The sequence below is a fragment of the Saccostrea cucullata genome, unplaced genomic scaffold, assembly GCF_032062105.1.
Source record: "Saccostrea cucullata isolate Sc308-1 unplaced genomic scaffold, CSIRO_AGI_Scuc_v1 ctg133, whole genome shotgun sequence".
NCBI lineage: Eukaryota > Metazoa > Mollusca > Bivalvia > Ostreida > Ostreidae > Saccostrea > Saccostrea cuccullata.
In genome coordinates, this window is record NW_026935574.1 from 176,246 (window position 1) to 198,581 (window position 22,336).

The window sequence follows — 22,336 nt, forward strand, 5'->3', positions numbered from 1 at the left end:
CTTATGATTTTGATAGAATTTTCTCCCTAGAAAGGCAGCTATGTGTATAAGTTGATTACTGCTTGCAGAATGAATCTAAAATACAATTGAAATAACGAGCCTTACAAACAAAGGCAATATTGTTACCCCCTTTCTCAGCTGGGACCAGGACATGCTGATTGTGTAATCTATCTAATTCCTTTTTCACTTCTGAATTTTTGAACACAGAAGGATGTGTCTTTTTTTATATTGTCCTTCATTCGCTTAATGCAAGATCTTAACATTCACCTGATACTTTTAATGAAGAATATGCAGATAACGAATATTATTCAAGATCAAAGCTCCATAAAACAATACGAAACAGGAGCAGAGCAAACACGGACCTCTAAGACATCAGAGGCGCGAGCACCCGCTGTCGACCAGTCGAACCCGCCTTGTGCTCCTTGTCATGATCGGGAAATAACGGGAAAACCCGTCGTCAATTTAGTGTATAAATATGAACTAACAATTAGTATGAAAAATGTCAGTCAGAATTTGACCCAATGAAAACTTGTAATTGCTGACAAGGTCATTGTATCGACCAAAGAACTTACGAAATGATGACTTTAAACGAGACTGCTGATATTCTTGATTCATCAAATTGTTTGTCAATAATTTACCTCGTTTTAGAAATTATTCATACGTAGAACATATACTTGCGTATCGAATCAAATGAGAGATATAAACGCCGTAAGCAGGTTATGAAGGTATATTGCTGCAAGGGAAGTTGATGATAGAAAAGTTAAAGTCATTACGTTTATCATAGAGCTTAGTTGTTAATCCAATCTGACAAACGTGTGAATGTTTCCATTTAAAAAGTATATTTTCTATTTTATTTTAACTGAAATATTTCAATATTTAGCTAATGTTTTTATATAACTTATAGTTTTACACAGTATGTTAGGACTTTGGAGTAAGTTCTGTTCCTTAAACCATTTGAAATATAAACGACACACGAATCTAAATTTCTATATTTTTTTCCTTTTTCTCATGTTACATTTAAACATTTTTTTTTAAATCGATAGAGTAGTCGACAAAATAGTGTCATGTACTATTAATAAAAGGGAAAATACCTTCTATATCTGACGACTCTCTTTTTTAAAATCACTTTTAGAAGGCTTGGTTAATTTTTCCTTTATTTGTATCCATTCAGCCAACACCTTATCATAATTCCACGATTTTAATTCTATAGTACCGTTAACTACTTAACCCTATAGTCTTAGAAGTCAGTCGTCTGGGTTTCTTTGAAGCATTCATTTATCATGTTAACAATGACTGGAACGAGAGGAGTCCGGTTTCGATGTATTGTGTACGTCTATCGTCGTGGTAACCCTTTGAATTTAAAATGTCCGTGAAGGATTGTAGGGTGTCGGCACGCGGAAGTTATAACAGTGTACACCCCGCCAAAGAGAAGGGACCATGAACACCTGGAAATTACTTATCTTGTCTCTACTAATTTATCAAGGTAAGAAAATAATTCAATTTGTTTCCTTTTCTAGTTTTTTTTTCAAATCTTATCTATGTTAAAATATCCATATGTACTTTACGCCGTAAAACGCAAACCAGTCAACCATACTAGTAAGAATTATAGCGTGCACAATGCAGTTTTAGCAAAAACATTCAGGGTCCCATGTAAATATTTTAGACTTTTAAAAAGAAATAAGGAACGAAATTTGAGGACTTTGAAATGTTGCATTAAATAATTATTACTTTGTTTACTATTATCAGTGATTTTAGATTTAAAAATTATTTAAAAAGTAAAATTCCTTCGATGCTTTATTTTGCGAATAACCAGTGACGCATAGAAAGATGGATTGAGATAGGACTGAAACAAGAAGATTATCATAATTCGCAAGGCATACATTCCCGTCCATTGTAGATAAACAAGGATAAATTTATTATGTCATTTGATAACGTCTTGAAAATATCACTGTACGTAAATATGTTTTTACTGTGATTGTAAACCGTTATATCATATTGGTGGATATCAAGTGTCAGAAAATTATGTACAATCCTTTTGAATATTTCCTTTTGTGCATACACAGGTTTGATGCTTTTCAGTATATATATTTAAAACGCTATACTTTAAATATATATACAGAAACTGTTATTATTCACAAGTTTTATTATTGTTTATTTAAGCTGTTTTTCTTGAGATCATATCTCCAAGTTATTATTACTGATTTAAATTTTCAATTCAAACCTCACAGTTTAATTATCATATGACAAAAAAAATCTGTATTTATTTCAAGGAGATAGTTTGGTAGTGTCTACAAATAATTTAACATGGATCGCCGCCCAGAAATTCTGTAGTGACCGGCAGGAATCTCTGATCCCGGGGACAAAGGAGGATTTTCCCTCCCCACACTGGATAGGATATTATCACAGACTCTCTGACTGGATACACGTTCTGGGTACTTTGTAAACACTGATAAGATATTAATTCACTGAAGGTTGATCATATCAACAAACCATAGACACACCCATTAGGCGTGGATAGTTAAACAATGCAGAGGGCCTAGCTCCTTTGTTGTGCTTTACCTTTAAAATTATATAAATAGATAGAGTTTTTACATATTTACTGATTACTTAATCTTTTCAGGTTCAAAATTTGAATTATAAAATACCATGCACATGTGATTAACTTATGTAGTGGATATTAAAATAAAGTTGTTAATAATAAAAATAAATATATGCTTTATTACTTTTTTTTTCTTATCTAAAAAGGCATTTTAAAATTGAAAACTTATAATGTTACAAACAAAAAATACATAAAAATATGACAAATGTAAACGTTCTATTAAAACGACAAAAGAAAAGTCAACAAGCACATGTGATGTATATTTCATTGTGTTTCAGGATGCTATGGTGACCAGAATGTGGAGAGCCTGGGGGTACAATCGAACCACACCCTAGTCCGGGGATCAGTAGGTCTCTGTCAGGAGAGGTGCCCCTCTTATCACTTCGCTCTCAAGGTGTGCTGTATATTGTGTAGAAGTATTCAGCTTGACAATTGCTTTATATAGGTTTTACAGAAAATCGATGTTTATCTTTTGTATATCGATAAAATAAAATAAAAGGAGATAACGAACAGTATTCAAGCTAAAAAAAAACAAAAAAAAAAAACATCAAACAATACACATTTTGGAGCAGAGCAAATACGGAACTCTAAAACATCAAATGTGCGATAAGGTGCTATGTAGTTATGAGCATCCCCTGAAAGTAAGAGTCCATTCTGAGGTTTATTTATGCATAAAACATAGTATGTTATGATTGGGCATACAGCGTGATGATACATATAAAATAATTGATAAAACATATATAATTTAGGAAGAAATTATTTTGATATTTAGATATTAAAAACAAGTATATGCTGGTGAAAAGTATATGTTTTCTTACAAAAGTTTTTTTACCCCTTCAGAGCACCACGTGTCTTTGCCTGGAAAACGTTCCCCATAATAGCAGTCTCCCTCCCTCACAATGTGATTATAATTGTCCCTCTGACGATGATAGTCACGTGAACGACTGCGGAGGAAGCGCCACCTACAACGTCTACAGAGCTACACCAAGCCAAACACTTCCTAGCGGTAGGTTTTACAATGTATATAATTTTTCCTTCTTTTTAACAGCATTGAATTACGTACATCGTTTACTAGTAACAATTTTACTAGATTGTAATATACAATTATACCAATTATTGCATTATTTAGAGAGAACAGTAAACTGTGTTGTGTTAGGATGTTATGAGCAGTATGCACAGATCCACACCAACAACTGTACGGAGGACTTGGGTCGAGTCTGCGAATCAGAGGGTAGGAATATAAATCAGCTCATCAGGTTTTCATCAAATATTTTAAAAAGCAACTTCCCTTAAATTGTAAAATCAGAGACAGACTATTATGAATGTTAGGTATATAGTAACATGCAGCGAATAATAACACTAATTTAAGTAGAGTAATAATTGCTCTGAGTCTTTGATTATTTGTTCCAGAGAGTACCAATAAAACCCTGGCCCCAGATGATGAAGACTTCAAGTCTTGGAGCCAGACCTACAAGGAGTGCAGGGTGGAGGGGAGCTATTTATACGGTGAAGTTAGTCTGAACGAAGATCCAAGGGTGCTGTGTAACAAACTTAGAAACTTTAAAAGCAACACCCCGGAAACCTGGCTAGGAGTGGCCAGACAGGTCTATCTAACCAAAGACAGGGGTATGATTTCTTCATCCAAACTCAAATTTATCTTTTATGAATTTTTTAGTTGTTCCATTCATTTCAGATAACATCTTATATAAACAAGCGGTCACCAGCCCTAACGGTAATCTGATATACAAAGACAAGTCACTGATTCCCCTTTCTCTTCAACTTCCAATTTCCAACCCTAAGTAACAAATCTCCATTTTTTCTCGGTAGCAAAGACACTTGTGTACATGAGAACATTTTCACACAAGTTTGAAGATTTTTAGCTCTTCTGTTCCATGGAGTTTTTTTTTAATTTTTGATCGATGCATTGATTCTATTTTTCAGGAGAGACGACCGGTGTTGTGATAAATTGTCAAACCTGCTTTGGTCAGACGGGTTGCTCTTTTGTTGAAAAATGTAATGACATTTCTTATAAAGCCTATGCAGTCTGTGGAAATGTATGTATAAACGGCACTAGAACATACCTTGTTTGTATTAATCATTTATAAACAGGTATATAATTTTGAGAAATAATCACAAAAATAATTTTACTGTAGGCTAATGATTTATTGGACACTACCACAGTCATGACAACAATAGAAAGTAGCACGACAGAAACAACGGAAAATCCGACAACAACGTCAGAAAGTCCCACCACAATTGAAAGTCATTCAACAACAGAGAGTCCCATAACAACAAAGGAAAGCCCTATAATAACAAGTCAAACAACAGTAGCAACAGAAAGTCCAGCAACAACATTAACAACATCAGAAAGTCCAACAACAACAACCAAAAGTCTAGAAACTACCGAAAGTCCAACAACAATAGAAAGTTTCACAACAACTACAGAAAGTTTACCACCAACAACAACAACAGAAAGTTTCACAACAATAACAACAGCAGAAAGTTTCACAACAACAACAACTACAGAAAGTCCAACAACAACAACAGAAAGTTTCAAAACAACTACAACCACAGAAAGTCCCACAACTACAGGAAGTCAAACAATAACAGAAAGTCCAGCAACAACAACAAAAACAGAAAGTCCAACAACAACAACAACAACAACAACAGAAAGTTCCACAACAACTAAAGAAAATCCTGCAACTGAAAGTCCTACAACAACAATGGAGAGTAGTGAAATAATAGAAGAAAATTTTACATCAACAGAATATCCTGAAATATCAAGTAGACAAACAGCTAAAATACCAACAGAAAGTACCACAACAGACGTTTCTACGACATCTGTAGAAAGTCCCACAACGAATGTGACAGAGGAAGCAACAAGTTTTACAACTTTGAGTCTTTCAACATCTATACAAAAAAGGTCAACAACAGTGATATCAACAAAAAGATCTATTACAGCAACAAGCACTCAATCGACAGTAAAGTCCACAACAGCAGATCCGGTATCACAGGGACCGATAGCGCCTGTATCACAGACCAAAACAGGTAATAATTAAACACATATAGCACCTATATCACAGACCAAAACAGGTTATATTCAAACACTTATAGCACCTATATCACAGACCAAAACAGGTAATAATCAACAAATATACCACCTATATCATAGACCAAAACAGGTAATAATCAAATACATATAGCACCTATATCATAGACCAAAACAGGTAATAATCAAATACATATAGCACCTGTATCATATACCAAAACAGGTAATAATCAAATACATATAGCACCTGTATCATAGACCAAAACAGGTAATAATCAAACACATATAGCACCTATATCACAGACCAAAACAGGTTATAATCAACACATATACCACCTATATCATAGACCAAAACAGGTAATAATCAAACACATATAGCACCTATATCATAGACCAAAACAGGTTATATTCAAATACATATAGCACCTGTATCATAGACCAAAACAGGTAATAATCAAATACATATAGCACCTGTATCACAGACCAAAACAGGTAATAATCAAATACATATAGCACCTGTATCATAGACCAAAACAGGTAATAACCAAACACATATATTACCTATATCACAGACCAAAACAGGTTATAATCAACACATATACCACCTATATCATAGACCAAAACAGGTAATAATCAAACACATATAGCACCTATATCATAGACCAAAACAGATTATAATCAAACACTTATAGCACCTATATCACAGACCAAAACAGGCTATAATCAAACACATATAGCACCTATATCACAGCCCAAAACAGCACCTATATCACAGACCAAAACAGGTTATAATCAACAAATATACCACCTATATCATAGACCAAAACAGGTAATAATCAAATACATATAGCACCTATATCATAGACCAAAACAGGTAATAATCAAATACATATAGCACCTGTATCATAGACCAAAACAGGTAATAATCAAATACATATAGCACCTGTATCATAGACCAAAACAGGTAATAATCAAACACATATAGTACCTATATCACAGACCAAAACAGGTAATAATCAAACACATATAGTACCTATATCACAGACCAAAACAGGTAATAATCAAATACATATAGCACCTGTATCATAGACCAAAACAGGTAATAATCAAATACATATAGCACCTGTATCATAGACCAAAACAGGTAATAATCAAACACATATAGCACCTATATCACAGACCAAAACAGGTTATAATCAACACATATACCACCTATATCATAGACCAAAACAGGTAATAATCAAACACATATAGCACCTATATCATAGACCAAAACAGGTTATATTCAAATACATATAGCACCTGTATCATAGACCAAAACAGGTAATAATCAAATACATATAGCACCTGTATCATAGACCAAAACAGGTAATAACCAAACACATATATTACCTATATCAAAGACCAAAACAGGTTATAATCAACACATATACCACCTATATCATAGACCAAAACAGGTAATAATCAAACACATATAGCACCTATATCATAGACCAAAACAGATTATAATCAAACACTTATAGCACCTATATCACAGACCAAAACAGGCTATAATCAAACACATATAGCACCTGTATCAGAGACCTAAACAGGTTATAATCAACACATATAGTACCTATATCACAGACCAAAACAGGTTATAATCAAACACATATATAGCACCTGTATCAGAGACCTAAACAGGTTATAATCAAACACATATAGCACCTATATCACAGACCAAAACAGGTTATAATCAACACATATACCACCTATATCATAGACCAAAACAGGTAATAATCAAACACATATAGCACCTATATCACAGACCAAAACATGTTATAATCAAACACATATATAGACCTGTATCACAGACCGAAATAGATTATAATCAAACTCATACAGCACCTATATCACAGACCAAAACAGGTAATAATCAAACATATATAGCACTATTTTAAAGAGCAAACAGGTTATAATCAAATACATATAGCACCTATATCACAGACCAAAACAGGTAATAATCAAACATATATAGCACTATTTTAAAGAGCAAACAGGTTATAATCAAACACATATAGCACCTATATCACAGACCAAAACAGGTAATAATCAAACATATATAGCACTATTTTAAAGAGCAAACAGGTTATAATCAAACACATAGATCACCTATATCACAGACCAAAACAGCACCTATATCACAGACCAAAACAGGTTATAATCAAACACATATACCACCTGTATCACAGACCAAAACAGGTTATAATCAAATACTTATTGCACCTATATCACAGACCAAAACAGCACTTATATTACAGACCAAAACAGCACCTATATTACAGACCAAAACAGGTTATAATCAAATACGTACATTTGTATGCTTTATCATATATCTTATGTCATGTGATTCACACTTTGAGTTAAGATCATATAAAGATTCTTATTAGTTTTGCTAATTCGTCTTTCTGTCTCTATGTCTAGGACAATCAAACTTAAATTACATTGACTGACAAGATTTGAACGTCTTATGATTGTAGATGCCAAGACAGAACGAGCCATTATAGTAGTCGTGTCTGTTACCATCGTGGGAATCCTCATGGCGATATTAGGAATCGTCTTTAAACGGTGGGTTATGACGTCAATTATATTATTATTATAGTGAAGTAATAGTAAAATGTATCCATATTTCAGTTTATTTTTCTTTGTTAGGAGGAAAAAGATTCCATTCAGAAGAAAACAAAGAAATCCCGTTGGAATTACTTACCGACATTTCAATAGCGGTATAAGTTCAATTTACGATGATGTTGTTCTGCCGGAAATGGACTTGCTGAATTTTGATTTGGAAAATGATAATGCAGAGGACATCAAAGAAGTTGGAGCATATTACCAGGATGTGCAAACAGAAGATGAATCCGAGAATATCAAACTTGTGACTAGAGTGCAGCCGACAGAAAAGCAAGGGGAGCTTATAAATAGTGTAAGCATTACAAACGTGATACAAAATGGAGGAAGGACTCGGGAACAAGCCGTTGTTACAGACGGTGTAAATATAGACAATTCAAATAAAAAACTAGAATCAAAGAATCAAAATAGTGAATCAGATAAACCTTTACATGAATCTCCGCCTCACAAGTCTGTGATAAACGTCAAAAGACCGTCTCAATCTGTGACCTCTGGTGAACGTCCAGAACAAACTACAACAGGACCAAACAGTAGCCAGGCTTCAAATAAGGCAAAGCATGACACAAAGAAAAATGTGTCATTGATTCAGGTCTCCAAAACATGAGCTTAAATTGAAAATAATGATTATATATAATCTCTACATTTTATCAGGAAGACATAGGATTAAAAAAGAAAAAGAGTATAAAAAGAAATATAAGATATTATCTATATTTCAATAATATTAATGATGCTTTGAAATTATTTATAATATTTTTAATGTATAACTTTAATACATATTAAAAACTTACATTTATATAATTGCTTTATGTCCTTACACAATGTATACGACTTCTGTAATGTGATATCTTAATTTTTACTATATTTAGTTATTAAATTCTGGATGGATGTCAGAATACAGTATTTTATTAGAATAACAAAATACGGCTGTCCTGATAGGTTAATTGTACTACCAAGCATCTTTCTTTACTCCGCACAAATATATTAACAATAGTATAAGAAAAACTTCAAGAGTACTGTTCAACAAAATAAAAGAAGTGGTTTAAATCAAATGTGGATACTTAAAAATTCCAAGGAACTTTTGGAACATTTGAAATCACAAAATTTTACCAAAGTTAACACCATAAAAACTTAGACTATTCAACTTTATTTACAACTTCTCCCCACGGCAAAGAACTACGAACTCTAACTCTTGATTCCTGCCTACATTTTGCACCCATTAAATTCAATATTCATGTATGGCAAGTCAAACGTTGCAATATTCGATCTTTTTCATTTGTATTGTAAAATTTTCCATTTGTATTGTATAGTTTTTATTTGAATTCTATAATTTTCCTTTTGTATTGTATAATTTTTCATTTGTATTGTATAATTTTACTTGTATTGTATAATTTTCCATTTGTATTGTATAATTTTCCATTTGTATTCTATAATTTTCATTTGTATTGTATAATTTTTTCATTTGCATTATATATTTGCCATTTTTATTGTATAATTTTTCATTTGCATTGTATATTTTTCATTTATATTGTTAAAAAATCATTTGTATTGTATAATTTTTCATTTGTATTCTATATTTTCCATTTGCATTGTATAACTTTTCATTTGCATTGTATAATTTTTCATGACGCCACCACTTGCCGGTGGAGAGCTGCAAATTTTGTCCTATACTCGGCACTTAGGGCCAATGAGCAGGGAGGGATCATTTTCGTGCCAGCACCTACTGCGACACGGGACCTCTGTTTATACGGTCTCATCCGAAGGACCGGTCTCTACGTCCCACAATGGGATTCGAACCCGCGACACAAGGATCATTGAGCATTCAGTGCAAGGAGCATTTTTTTCACAGAAAAAAGTTAGTTGAATTACTGGTCTGTAGAGATATTAAAACAAAGAAAATGCATTTAGTTTTGCCAAGTTATGCTCATAGCTTCTCACTGCAAACCGGGTCCACAGGCACCTGAAGTATGGATAATACCCCCTTTTTTTAATGAAAAATGTTTCGCCTTATCTGATTGGTTAGATATTTAAACTGTATTACAATTAACCAATCAGATAAGGCGAAACAGAAGTGCGACTCCAAAACCTCCTCCAAAGCTGCCAATGGAGCAAATTTTATGTATCCGATTAATAAATCGTCCGATTACGGCATATCAAACGCTAAAAGCGGGGTTTAGGTTAAAGAGTAAAAGTACATTTCCAAGACAGAAAGCTTGCAAAATTATGATAGGTAACACTAATTATTACCTTAGTCATCTGTCTCGAAGCAGGGGTCCCCCGTTTGTTTACAACTTTGGTTTCTTACCTTGTGTATTTTTATTATACCGAATAGGGCCATTCTTTAAACGTGCGAAAAAATACAATCTGCTTGCATATAACGACATATAGATGTGTTTGACGGGGAAATTTTATATTTTTGAGATATTATACACTCTTACATTTTTTTTTCATTAAAAAAGGGGGGTATTATCCATACCTCAGGTGCCTGTGCGTAGGACATCACATTAACAACGCTCTGTCTAAGCTTGTCTAAGCTAAACATATGAGTGAAAAATTTTCGAGAGGGACATAAACTACAGACATACAATCAATCAATAAGACTAGATACTAGTAACACATGTTAACTTCCCGAACATCTTGGGTATTACCAAATCCGATATATGATTAGATTAAACCAATGAAATCCTTCGTAACAAACCAAAATAAACAATCCCTCGAATACAATGCAAATGAAAAATTTTACAATACAAATGGAAAATATAGAATACAAATAAAAAAAATTATACAAGACAAATGATTTCTTTTACAATATAAATGAAAAATCATACAATGCAAATGAAAAATTATACAATGCAAATGAAAAATTATACAATGCAAATGGAAAATATAGAATATAAATGATTTTTTTAAATATAAATAAAAAATATACAATGCAAATGAAAAACGATACAATGCAAATGACAAATATATAATGCAAATTAAAAATATATAATGCAAATGAAAAATTATACAATACAAATTGAAAATTATAAAATACAAATAAAAATTATACAATACAAATGGAAACTTTTACAATACAAATGGAAAAAATCGAATAATGCAACGTTTGACTTGCCATAATTTATGGCAATTTGGCCATTAAATCTTTGTTTAATACAAAGAACAGTTCTATGGTAATTGATTAATCATCTTAATTCCAGCGCTAGATAGTAAATTTTCATTAATTCCAGCTCTTGAAAAAGGGGGTTAGACGATATTTTCTAGTGAAATCGAACTTTCTAGAATCACCATATATTTTGAAATAGTCTTATGTTTTACGCAAATAAATAAAACATAAAATATATGTCATATCTTTTCTGAATCACGAGTTGTTTTAAAAATTTCGTTCCAATGAAACAAATAAATAAAACATATATTAATTAATAAAATACAATTATTTAGTTAGTTTAGTATTTAATAGCGTTAAAATTTGTGAAAAATCAGCATTTTTTTTTCCGTTTTTTGTCTATAAACATATGTTCCCCCCCGTGAAACACAAAAAACTTTGGCATAAATTTGTAAAATGACAGTCCATATTACCTGTAAAAAGGAATTTTGTTTCACGGTGGAGAAAGATGTTTTTAAAATATTTTCCGTTGATTTCTATAGTGAAAAACACAAGTTTTACCAAAATTATAGAGTTATCTCTCTTTGGTATCCCAAATAAGTAACATTTTATGAAAATTCATATAAATATCTATAAAATTTTTGAAAATCATTCGAATATGTTAACTTTTGAGAATTGACTTAGAGGTAGGCGGGAGAACAATACTATCGTTGGTAGTTCTTAAAGTCCAGGATTTTCTATATTATTGACAGCTGCTTTTCAATAAAAATGGAACTCGTAAATTTACTTACCTGGTCATTGCACATTTGCAAAATTATTTTGTTAAAAACTTTCTGATTGTACGCACATATGTACATGTACTCTGAAGTTGATATTAAAACATGCTTGAGTTTCTGATTGACAATATCTATGTAGTTTTTTTGGAGACCAGGGGCCTGTTTCACAAACGTTTCCTAAGATATGTCGTAAGACATAACTTAAGATATGCCTAAGTTATAACTTAGGAAGTTCCTAAGATTTGTCACAGCTGTTTCACGAAACAATCTTATCTTAAAATTTTCCTAAGTCAGTTCTTAAGTTGTGCCTCTATATTGACTAATGAAATAATTTCGCCGCTCTATCTACAACTCTTAGTATGTCAGTATGGTTATAAATATTTTTAGCTTCAAAAAGGGAGGGGCGGGAGGATGGGGAATTGCGCGTACTTTCAAAGGACTTGGACAGAAGTTTTAACTTAGCTAAGTTTGCTGCTAGAACTAAGGATTCACTTACAAACCCTTTCAAGCTCTCTTCCCTTCCGGGCACATATTTTTATTTTTTTAAACATGGTCCTACGTATTATACGTTTACTTTTTTTAAAATTTGATCTTTATAAGGTATCGATCCAAGGTATTGTTTTTTACTATACTTTTCTACTTGTCAATTATTAAATGAAATTCAAAAATGATTGCTTCGCATAGCGAACATATAGGAGGGCATTTGTTAAAAAAAATTGTTTGCCAATGACTACTCTACGTTAGTTGTTTGTACTGGATATAAAGCTTCCTCACACATAATATATCATATATCAATATATTATATAATAAGGATGCCATGCCAGTTAAAAAATTCACAAAATTAAAAACCTGAGGAAAACTGGTTGTAATCTTATGGACGTAGGAACTGGAGGAGCACGGGAAGGGGGTAATAATAATTTTACCGATGTATAGAATACTATAGAAGAAAACAAAACTGCGTTATGCTTGGGTCCCCTCAATAATAAACGTCCTAAAGATCAGATGCAACCGAACCATTTTGGGAGAAACATCTACTGATATATATCCGGAGCTTGGTTGGAGGTTCATCAAGAATCACGTACTTCTCGAAAGTGAACAAGTGTTTCCATATATCTAAAATATCATTTTTCAAATTCTAATTTAATATCGATTAAAATACTAGTAATAGATATATAAAAAAATTCATTCAGTTGTATGAGAGGAGTTGCGGATAAGAGATGGGCACCCCAAAGCGTAACAGACGGACGGACGTACCGATTACTATATACCCTCCCGCTTTTCAAGCGGGAGTATAATAAATATACATGTACATGTAGATAAAAACATAATGTATGCATGCATGTATAATATTGGATCAAAACATGCGCTTTTTTTGTTTATAAAGGCGTGATCTTCAAATGATGGGGAATTATTACAGCATGTGTACCATCTACTTCGCTAGCTCCAGTGGCCCAAATGAACGGACATTTTTATATACCTTGGACACATTTTGACACATGTTTGCCATGAAAAATTATTATTGAAATCCTAGTAATTCCATGCAAAGTAAAGCAGTTTTAACCTTGAGAGAACACAATCATTCATTTACTAGTAGTCCATTGGATTTTCTCTCCCCGAACACAGTCTCTCTCTCTATAAGAAATCTTGGATATGCAGTCGCAATATTTAGTTTCTTCCTAAGTCATCGATTTACCTGTCCTAAAGTTACGACATAACTTAAGAATATCCTAAGATAAGACGAGGTTAGTGAAACGGATAAGTAATGAACTTAGGAAAAAGTTCTTTCCTAAGATATAACTTAGTCCTAAGTAAGCTTTGTGAAACGGGCCCCAGGTTTTCCAACAATCTATTGGAATCCCCCTTTATTAGCAGACCTATTTTTGTATTAAGGTCATACGCAATGTAGTTTGAACTTTATTGGGTTCTTCCCTGGAGTTGAAGAGTTCCACTAAATGAAGGACATATGTGCAATACTTTTAATGTCTATATATGGATTTGTACACCTCTTCTAAAACAATTTTTGATGAAAAAAATCTGGAATTCATGTTTTGTAATTTTTGTGCATTTTTCTTTGAATAATGCAAAAATTTTCACAATCTGAGATTTTTCAAAACCCCTAGTAACGCATGCTGATTTTTTTTGTCTAAGAACATGTCATGGTATTGTAAGTTTAAATTTAGAATATCTTGAAAAATTATCACTAGGTGAGGTACGTTGCGTATGTCCTTAATAAACACCGACATCTTACGAACGAACGTAACTCTCCCTAACTTCCCGTATCTCGATAGTTTTCTCGGGACCAGTGATTGTACCCATATAAAGTTTAAAATCGGAAAACATAAGTATATGTGTAAAATAGAACGGATAGTGTTTTAACCACTTTGTATTTGAAAATTGCTCATGTAAAATTTTTTGTAATCACAATGTTCTAGAAAAGGAACAAATAGAAGAAAATACACCATAATACTTTAGACGGATTAGGAAACACGTTTGTCATGCGTCAATGATTAAACATAACTCATACAAACTACTCTGTGCGCCTTGTTCATATTGGGAAAGGTTACTTTTTACAGCTTAAAAAAAATAAATCCGTGCACTCAAGTAAATAGGTTGTGCGCTTTAAAAAGTGTCTTGTATTGAGAGAGAGAGAAAGAGAGAGAGAAAAAGAGAGAGAGAGATTCTTTTCAAAATTTATTAAAATATCACTTCAAAGAAATACAGTAAACGAGCATTCATGGTAGACAGTATCTTCTTACATGTATGTATTAAACAGTTAAATGGTGATCTTAACTAAATTATCTTGGACTGTTTTTATTTTTTATATAGGTAACAGGCCTAAAGCAAGCAATTTCAGTTGGGAGGTGGGGGGCAACCAAAAGTTTATAGACACTATCAAACAATTCCTTTGGAAGACAAAATGATTTTTTTTATTGAAGGGGCACAAGTTTTCTATAATACCGATATATTACATTGTTTATTTATCGACTTCATTAGGGGGGGGGGGGGGTTATCCCTAATTCCTCGCAATTATGTAGGGTGCATGATTTATTTTTTTCTTAGTAGAGTTCTTTTCTTTGTCTTAAAGTTATGCTTCACTATGTCATTGTTTGTTTACCATGCATTATTCTTCAAAATATAAAATTAGAAGATACACTTTATACTTTTGACCACAGTGCAAACAGAGTTATTTTGACCGAAGGTCCAATGTACAAATAGAAACAATAACGGAAATTATAACTTGCTTCATTTGTTAGGAAAAATATATATTCACCATCCTGTTGTAAAACAAAAAAAAAAAAAAGATTGATTCCAGAATACCGACAATAATATACTAGTATACGGACTTTTAAAAGTGTGAATAATATGAAAACGTAGTTGTCACTTAGTTGTCATGGCATCTTTCAAAAATATGTGCACACATATGCTCATCACAAGTGCCTGTAGACCAAACAACTTCCCCACCCACCTCTAATATAGATACCGGGTCCCAAGATATTCATATTTGTCTTCTTTCATAAATTAACCGTCTAATACATATTTACAATGTATTTCATATGAAAAATCCAAAAGTACATGGAATTCACTTTTTATTTTTTTAAGTATCTTAAATCACCTCTGACTTTTTAACTGCAGGTATCAATTTTGTATATTGTAAATTGTAAATGTTATAAATGAAAGAAAGCCCAAAAATATCTTTGGACCCGGATTTATATATATTCTAGGGGGAGGGGGGGGGGCATAGGTTCTATCATGGCATGCTAATATGGAACTTGTTCTCATATATCTTAAATTATGTCAAAAGCACAATTCACTGAACTTCCAATTTTGCGCCGAGCCCCCACCCCCCCCCCCCCCCCCCGCCCCACCCCCGAAAGATGGATATATAAATTTCGGTCTGCCCGTTCGTCTTATAATTCTGTCCGTCTGTTACACTATTGTTTTGAGCAATATCTCGAGAAGCCTTTGGACTTTTACAGTGAAATTAAAATTTAGCTTTGGGTCTGGAATGTTAAGGGGGGGGGTGTCCAGTCTACTAGCACCCGTGAGAATTATATGAACATTTTTATAATACATGTTAACAGTTTGTAAGAAGAACCTTTATCAACCGATAAATTACGAACAGGCATCCTCCTGGATTTATAATATGGCTATAATACCTGTGTGTCAAAGCCATATTAATTTTATTTTTCGCAGCATATAAAGTATTTTGAACAAGAAATTCTTTACAGTTTTGGGGTTTTTGCAATTCAATTTTAGACCATAAATTCTTATTGTCCCGACAGCCCTTCGTAAAGTCACCCCCCCCCCCCTTTCGACCACTACTAGATCCGCACATACTTTTTTTAAGTTCATGCCACAGAATGACATTTTTTAAATGTTCCTTTCATTCCCCTTCTCGAGCCCCTTTGCTCGTTTAAATGTCCATTGAAATGTATTGTAGCGTCACGGTATTGACCACGACAAGATGTGGATTTGAGGTATCTTGCGGGGAATTTTTCTATCAAAATCACAATAAAATTGAAGAAATAAATAATCCAACCATGAAAACAATAAACTATAATGACTGATCCCCGTTTTTGGTTACGTTCGTTCGTAAGATGTCGGTGTTTCTCTAATAGAGAAACACCGACATCTTACGAACAATATAACTCTCCCTAACTACCCGTATCTCGATAGTTTTCTCGGGACCAGTGATTGTACCCATATAAAGTTTAAAATCGAAAGAAATAAGTATATATGTGTAAAATAGAACGGATAGTGTTTTAACCACTTTGTATTTGAAAATTGCTCATGTAAAATTTTTTGTAATCACAATGTTCTAGAAAAGGAACAAATAGAAGAAAATACACCATAATACTTTAGACGGATTAGGAAACACGTTTGTCATGCGTCAATGATTAAACATATACTCATACAAACTACTCTGTGCGCCTTGTTCATATTGGGAAAGGTTACTTTTTACAGCTTAAAAAAAATAAATCCGTGCACTCAAGTAAATAGGTTGTGCGCTTTAAAAAGTGTCTTGTATTGAGAGAGAGAGAAAGAGAGAGAGAAAAAGAGAGAGAGAGATTCTTTTCAAAATTTATTAAAATATCACTTCAAAGAAATACAGTAAACGAGCATTCATGGTAGACAGTATCTTCTTACATGTATGTATTAAACAGTTAAATGGTGATCTTAACTAAATTATCTTGGACTGTTTTTATTTTTTATATAGGTAACAGGCCTAAAGCAAGCAATTTCAGTTGGGGAGGTGGGGGGCAACCAAAAGTTTATAGACACTATCAAACAATTCCTTTGGAAGACAAAATGATTTTTTTTATTGAAGGGGCACAAGTTTTCTATAATACCGATATATTACATTGTTTATTTATCGACTTCATTAGGGGGGGGGGGTTATCCCTAATTCCTCGCAATTATGTAGGGTGCATGATTTATTTTTTTCTTAGTAGAGTTCTTTTCTTTGTCTTAAAGTTATGCTTCACTATGTCATTGTTTGTTTACCATGCATTATTCTTCAAAATATAAAATTAGAAGATACACTTTATACTTTTGACCACAGTGCAAACAGAGTTATTTTGACCGAAGGTCCAATGTACAAATAGAAACAATAACGGAAATTATAACTTGCTTCATTTGTTAGGAAAAATATATATTCACCATCCTGTTGTAAAACAAAAAAAAAAAAAGATTGATTCCAGAATACCGACAATAATATACTAGTATACGGACTTTTAAAAGTGTGAATAATATGAAAACGTAGTTGTCACTCAGTTGTCATGGCATCTTTCAAAAATATGTGCACACATATGCTCATCACAAGTGCCTGTAGACCAAACAACTTCCCCACCCACCTCTAATATAGATACCGGGTCCCAAGATATTCATATTTGTCTTCTTTCATAAATTAACCGTCTAATACATATTTACAATGTATTTCATATGAAAAATCCAAAAGTACATGGAATTCACTTTTTATTTTTTTAAGTATCTTAAATCACCTCTGACTTTTTAACTGCAGGTATCAATTTTGTATATTGTAAATTGTAAATGTTATAAATGAAAGAAAGCCCAAAAATATCTTTGGACCCGGATTTATATATATTCTAGGGGGAGGGGGGGGGGGGGCATAGGTTCTATCATGGCATGCTAATATGGAACTTGTTCTCATATATCTTAAATTATGTCAAAAGCACAATTCACTGAACTTCCAATTTTGCGCCGAGCCCCCACCCCCCCCCCCCCCCCCCGCCCCACCCCCGAAAGATGGATATATAAATTTCGGTCTGCCCGTTCGTCTTATAATTCTGTCCGTCTGTTACACTATTGTTTTGAGCAATATCTCGAGAAGCCTTTGGACTTTTACAGTGAAATTAAAATTTAGCTTTGGGTCTGGAATGTTAAGGGGGGGGGGTGTCCAGTCTACTAGCACCCGTGAGAATTATATGAACATTTTTATAATACATGTTAACAGTTTGTAAGAAGAACCTTTATCAACCGATAAATTACGAACAGGCATCCTCCTGGATTTATAATATGGCTATAATACCTGTGTGTCAAAGCCATATTAATTTTATTTTTCGCAGCATATAAAGTATTTTGAACAAGAAATTCTTTACAGTTTTGGGGTTTTTGCAATTCAATTTTAGACCATAAATTCTTATTGTCCCGACAGCCCTTCGTAAAGTCACCCCCCCCCCCCCTTTCGACCACTACTAGATCCGCACATACTTTTTTTAAGTTCATGCCACAGAATGACATTTTTTAAATGTTCCTTTCATTCCCCTTCTCGAGCCCCTTTGCTCGTTTAAATGTCCATTGAAATGTATTGTAGCGTCACGGTATTGACCACGACAAGATGTGGATTTGAGGTATCTTGCGGGGAATTTTTCTATCAAAATCACAATAAAATTGAAGAAATAAATAATCCAACCATGAAAACAATAAACTATAATGACTGATCCCCGTTTTTGGTTACGTTCGTTCGTAAGATGTCGGTGTTTCTCTAGTATGAAGAGAATTTGTTCAAAATCTTTTACGTGAAAAGAAAACACTTGCTGTGACCTTTAACTCGACATTTAGATACATGTATATTGATTACGCATTGTAAATAAATAATGGTTATTTTCATTCTTATGTCGACAAGATATTTTCCGGTGAGCTTGAAATAAAAGATACCACAGAGTCTGACACATCTCATCTCTTTCATATTTGGATCTTTTACTACAAAAATAACATTAATGGTTATCTAACCATAAAGCTTTATGATAAACGTGATGACTTTACTTTTTAATCGTCATTTCCCCTTACTTATAAAGTAATATACCTTGATCACCTGCATACGGAGTCCATATCTCTCAGTTGATTCGAGACGCAAGAGAGCATGTTTGACGTATGAACAATTTCTTAAACGAGATTACTGACAAACAGGTTGAATAAGCAATAATGTCAGTAGTCTCGTTTAAAGTCATCATTTAGTAAGGTCTATGGTCGATACATTGACCTTGTCAGCAAATAAAATTTATTATTAAGCCATATGTTTATCGACAGTTTCATTCTGATTTTAACTGAGTTAATTATCCAAGGAGTTTTAATCATACAAGGATTTTTCCCGTAATTTCCCGATCATGATATGGAGCACACGGCGGGTGTGGCCGGTCGATAGGGATGCTCACTCCTCCATGGTACCTGATCTCACCTCTGATGTTTTGGAGGTCCGTGTTTGCTCCGTTCCTATTTTGTCAGGTTAGGGGGAAACATAAATTCCGCTATAATAGTGGTATTTCACTATTATAGTGAAATTACGCTATATTTCCAGTCGTGGATACCCTCAATTTCACCCGATACCATGCAAGGCGTTTGAACCGCACGTCATGGTGGGTATTACAATGAACAAAAACTGTCATGCTTGCATGTTTTGAATTTTAATAAATTTTCTACCGTTGCGTTTGAAAATGCGAGCACTCTTTTTTTTTAACGGAAGTTGCATTTTTAACATAGCAACGGATGATTGCGGGGATATATAAGCCTGTTTGAATCTCACTTATTGCGCATTAATGTGCACAAATTAATGTTTTTACAATCGTCAACTTAAACTGGAAAGGGTTTATTGAATTAAACAAGAAAAAGATTATTTCTGTCTGCATGGTTACGGGTATGGAGGCCCGTTATGGTAAACGGAAAGACCCATTATAGCTAACATGAAAAAGAGTGTATTGATAAACTCGATATCTTTTCTCTTAACAAAATCAATTTATAATAAATAATCCAAAAATTACATATAAATGATCCCAGAAAATATATCTACTTTTCAATATCGGCTGGTTAATTGTTTATTTCAGAAAAAAAGAAATTTATTTCGGTGTCGGTAATATTTAACAAGAGTGTCTGTAACTTTATTATAACACATGTTCAAATAATTATAATTCAACAATCTTTTTAACTCCGCACAAATGTATCTTATTTAACATTTTATGGTTATGCACTTAGGCAAAAATGATTTAACTTTAAAATCTGAGAGAAATAGCTATAGTTTTTTTTTTTTTTTTTTAATATTCATATCTAATTATATTCATATGAAATGAAAGTATATATAGCAAAAAATCACACTAAAAGTATTAATTTTTCAGACTTTTAGATTTATGCCATTGTATTATTGTTTAAACTACAAGGAAACTTCAAATAACAAATCATCACTGCTCAGCATAAGAAGTGTCTAAAATATCTTCGACTCAATTTATATTTTCCACAATTAAAAATTGTTGTAAAACATCAAATTAGCCGCAAACAATTTAGCATTTGAAAAAGTACTTTCACAATTCTGAAAGCAAATCCATGCAATGGAAGTGCAAGATATTCAAAGCTGAAGTAGAATCTTGAAAAGCGTATATTTTCATTTACAATCAATTCTTTTATCATAGACTTCATAGGCGTCAGAACCGGAGGGTGCTAGGGGCGCCTAGCCCCCCCCCCCCCCACTTCCTTGCAAGGATAGACATTTTCTTTGTATTGAAAATTGGGGTTTATCTTTTTTGCTGGTTTAACCCCCCCCCCCACTTTCAATTAGCCACCCTTTCAATTTGCTTCAGACTCCTATGGACTTTATTACATCGATGAATATATATCTGATGAGCAAATGCATTAAAATATGTATATCCGTACTTATTTAAAAAAAAATTATTTGTATTGCTTTGAAGACAGTCTGAAATAAAAATGACCGAACCACGTGCACCCTGGATCTTGATCATGCACGTGATAATTCCTATGTTTTCTGCAAAATAGGCTATGCTGCAAGGCACTGTGCAAAATGTGAAAACGAAATTATTCTTGTATCATTGGCAGCATTCGCAGCTATAACATATTCAAAACAATTTTTACGAGTTGAAGAGTTTTTTTATTAACCATGCACTTTATACACCACGTCATTATGATGCGACCGGAAAATCAAAATTTCCTTTTATATATATGTAATACCTTTTTAAAACTCTTTTTACGAGTATATAGTCAAAAATTATCAAATAACTTGATGAGAAATGACAATGAAATTGAAACATTGAAACATCGGTTGCTATGTTAAAAATGCAACTTCCGTTAAAACAAGAGGCCCAGGGGCCACATCGCTCACCTGAGCACATCAGCTAGGAAAAAACACATATCAGATCAGAACTAAAAGTTTACTGAGGTGAAGGGGGGGGGGGCTTCAATTTTATTACTATTTGAGAATGCCTTCATATCAATACAGCATATGACTTTGCTGTTATTGATAAAAAGATTTCTTTTTTAAACATTTTGTTCCTATATATTATTTCGTAATAATTTGAATTTGATTCCCCAGTGTTTCCCTCCCTATCCTAAAGGGCCATGATTTGAACAAATTTAAATCTTCAATACATGAGGATGCTTACACGCCAATATGACTAAATATAGCTTTTCTGTTCTTGGGATTTTTTCGTTTATTTGATCCACCATAGTGGCCCTACCCTTTGGGGTCATGATTTGAACAAATTTAATTCTACACTACATGAGAATGCTTCAATATAAATACTAGTACTACTAATCATGGCTCTGGATAATTTCACATAAGTTACATCTTTCCTGTCTCAATGGTACTTGAGAAAAAAGATTTTAAAAGATTTTTCCTATAC

At 33.1% G+C, this 22,336-nt stretch overlaps 1 protein-coding gene across 1 annotated transcript; it reads left to right on the forward strand.

Annotated features, from left to right (window-relative positions):
• Window positions 1-1,150: 1,150 nt before the first annotated feature.
• Window positions 1,151-9,061, forward strand: LOC134243287 (mucin-2-like). The gene is made up of 10 exons (XM_062725517.1): window positions 1,151-1,483; window positions 2,271-2,432; window positions 2,878-2,993; window positions 3,440-3,605; window positions 3,729-3,830; window positions 4,010-4,225; window positions 4,541-4,653; window positions 4,753-5,647; window positions 8,168-8,255; window positions 8,340-9,061. Exons 1-10 carry the CDS (start codon window positions 1,438-1,440, stop codon window positions 8,914-8,916), a joined length of 2,481 nt encoding a protein of 826 aa, XP_062581501.1. The 5' UTR covers window positions 1,151-1,437; the 3' UTR covers window positions 8,917-9,061.
• Window positions 9,062-22,336: the final 13,275 nt, after the last annotated feature.

Excerpts from the sequence above, each read along its gene's own strand:
- LOC134243287 (XM_062725517.1), top strand. The coding sequence starts at position 1,438 with ATGAACACCTGGAAATTACTTATCTTGTCTCTACTAATTTATCAAG. Across the intron at positions 2,433-2,877 it reads TGACTGGATACACGTTCTGG|GATGCTATGGTGACCAGAAT; the intron begins GTACTTTGTAAA and ends ATTGTGTTTCAG. Across the intron at positions 2,994-3,439 it reads CTTATCACTTCGCTCTCAAG|AGCACCACGTGTCTTTGCCT; the intron begins GTGTGCTGTATA and ends TTACCCCTTCAG.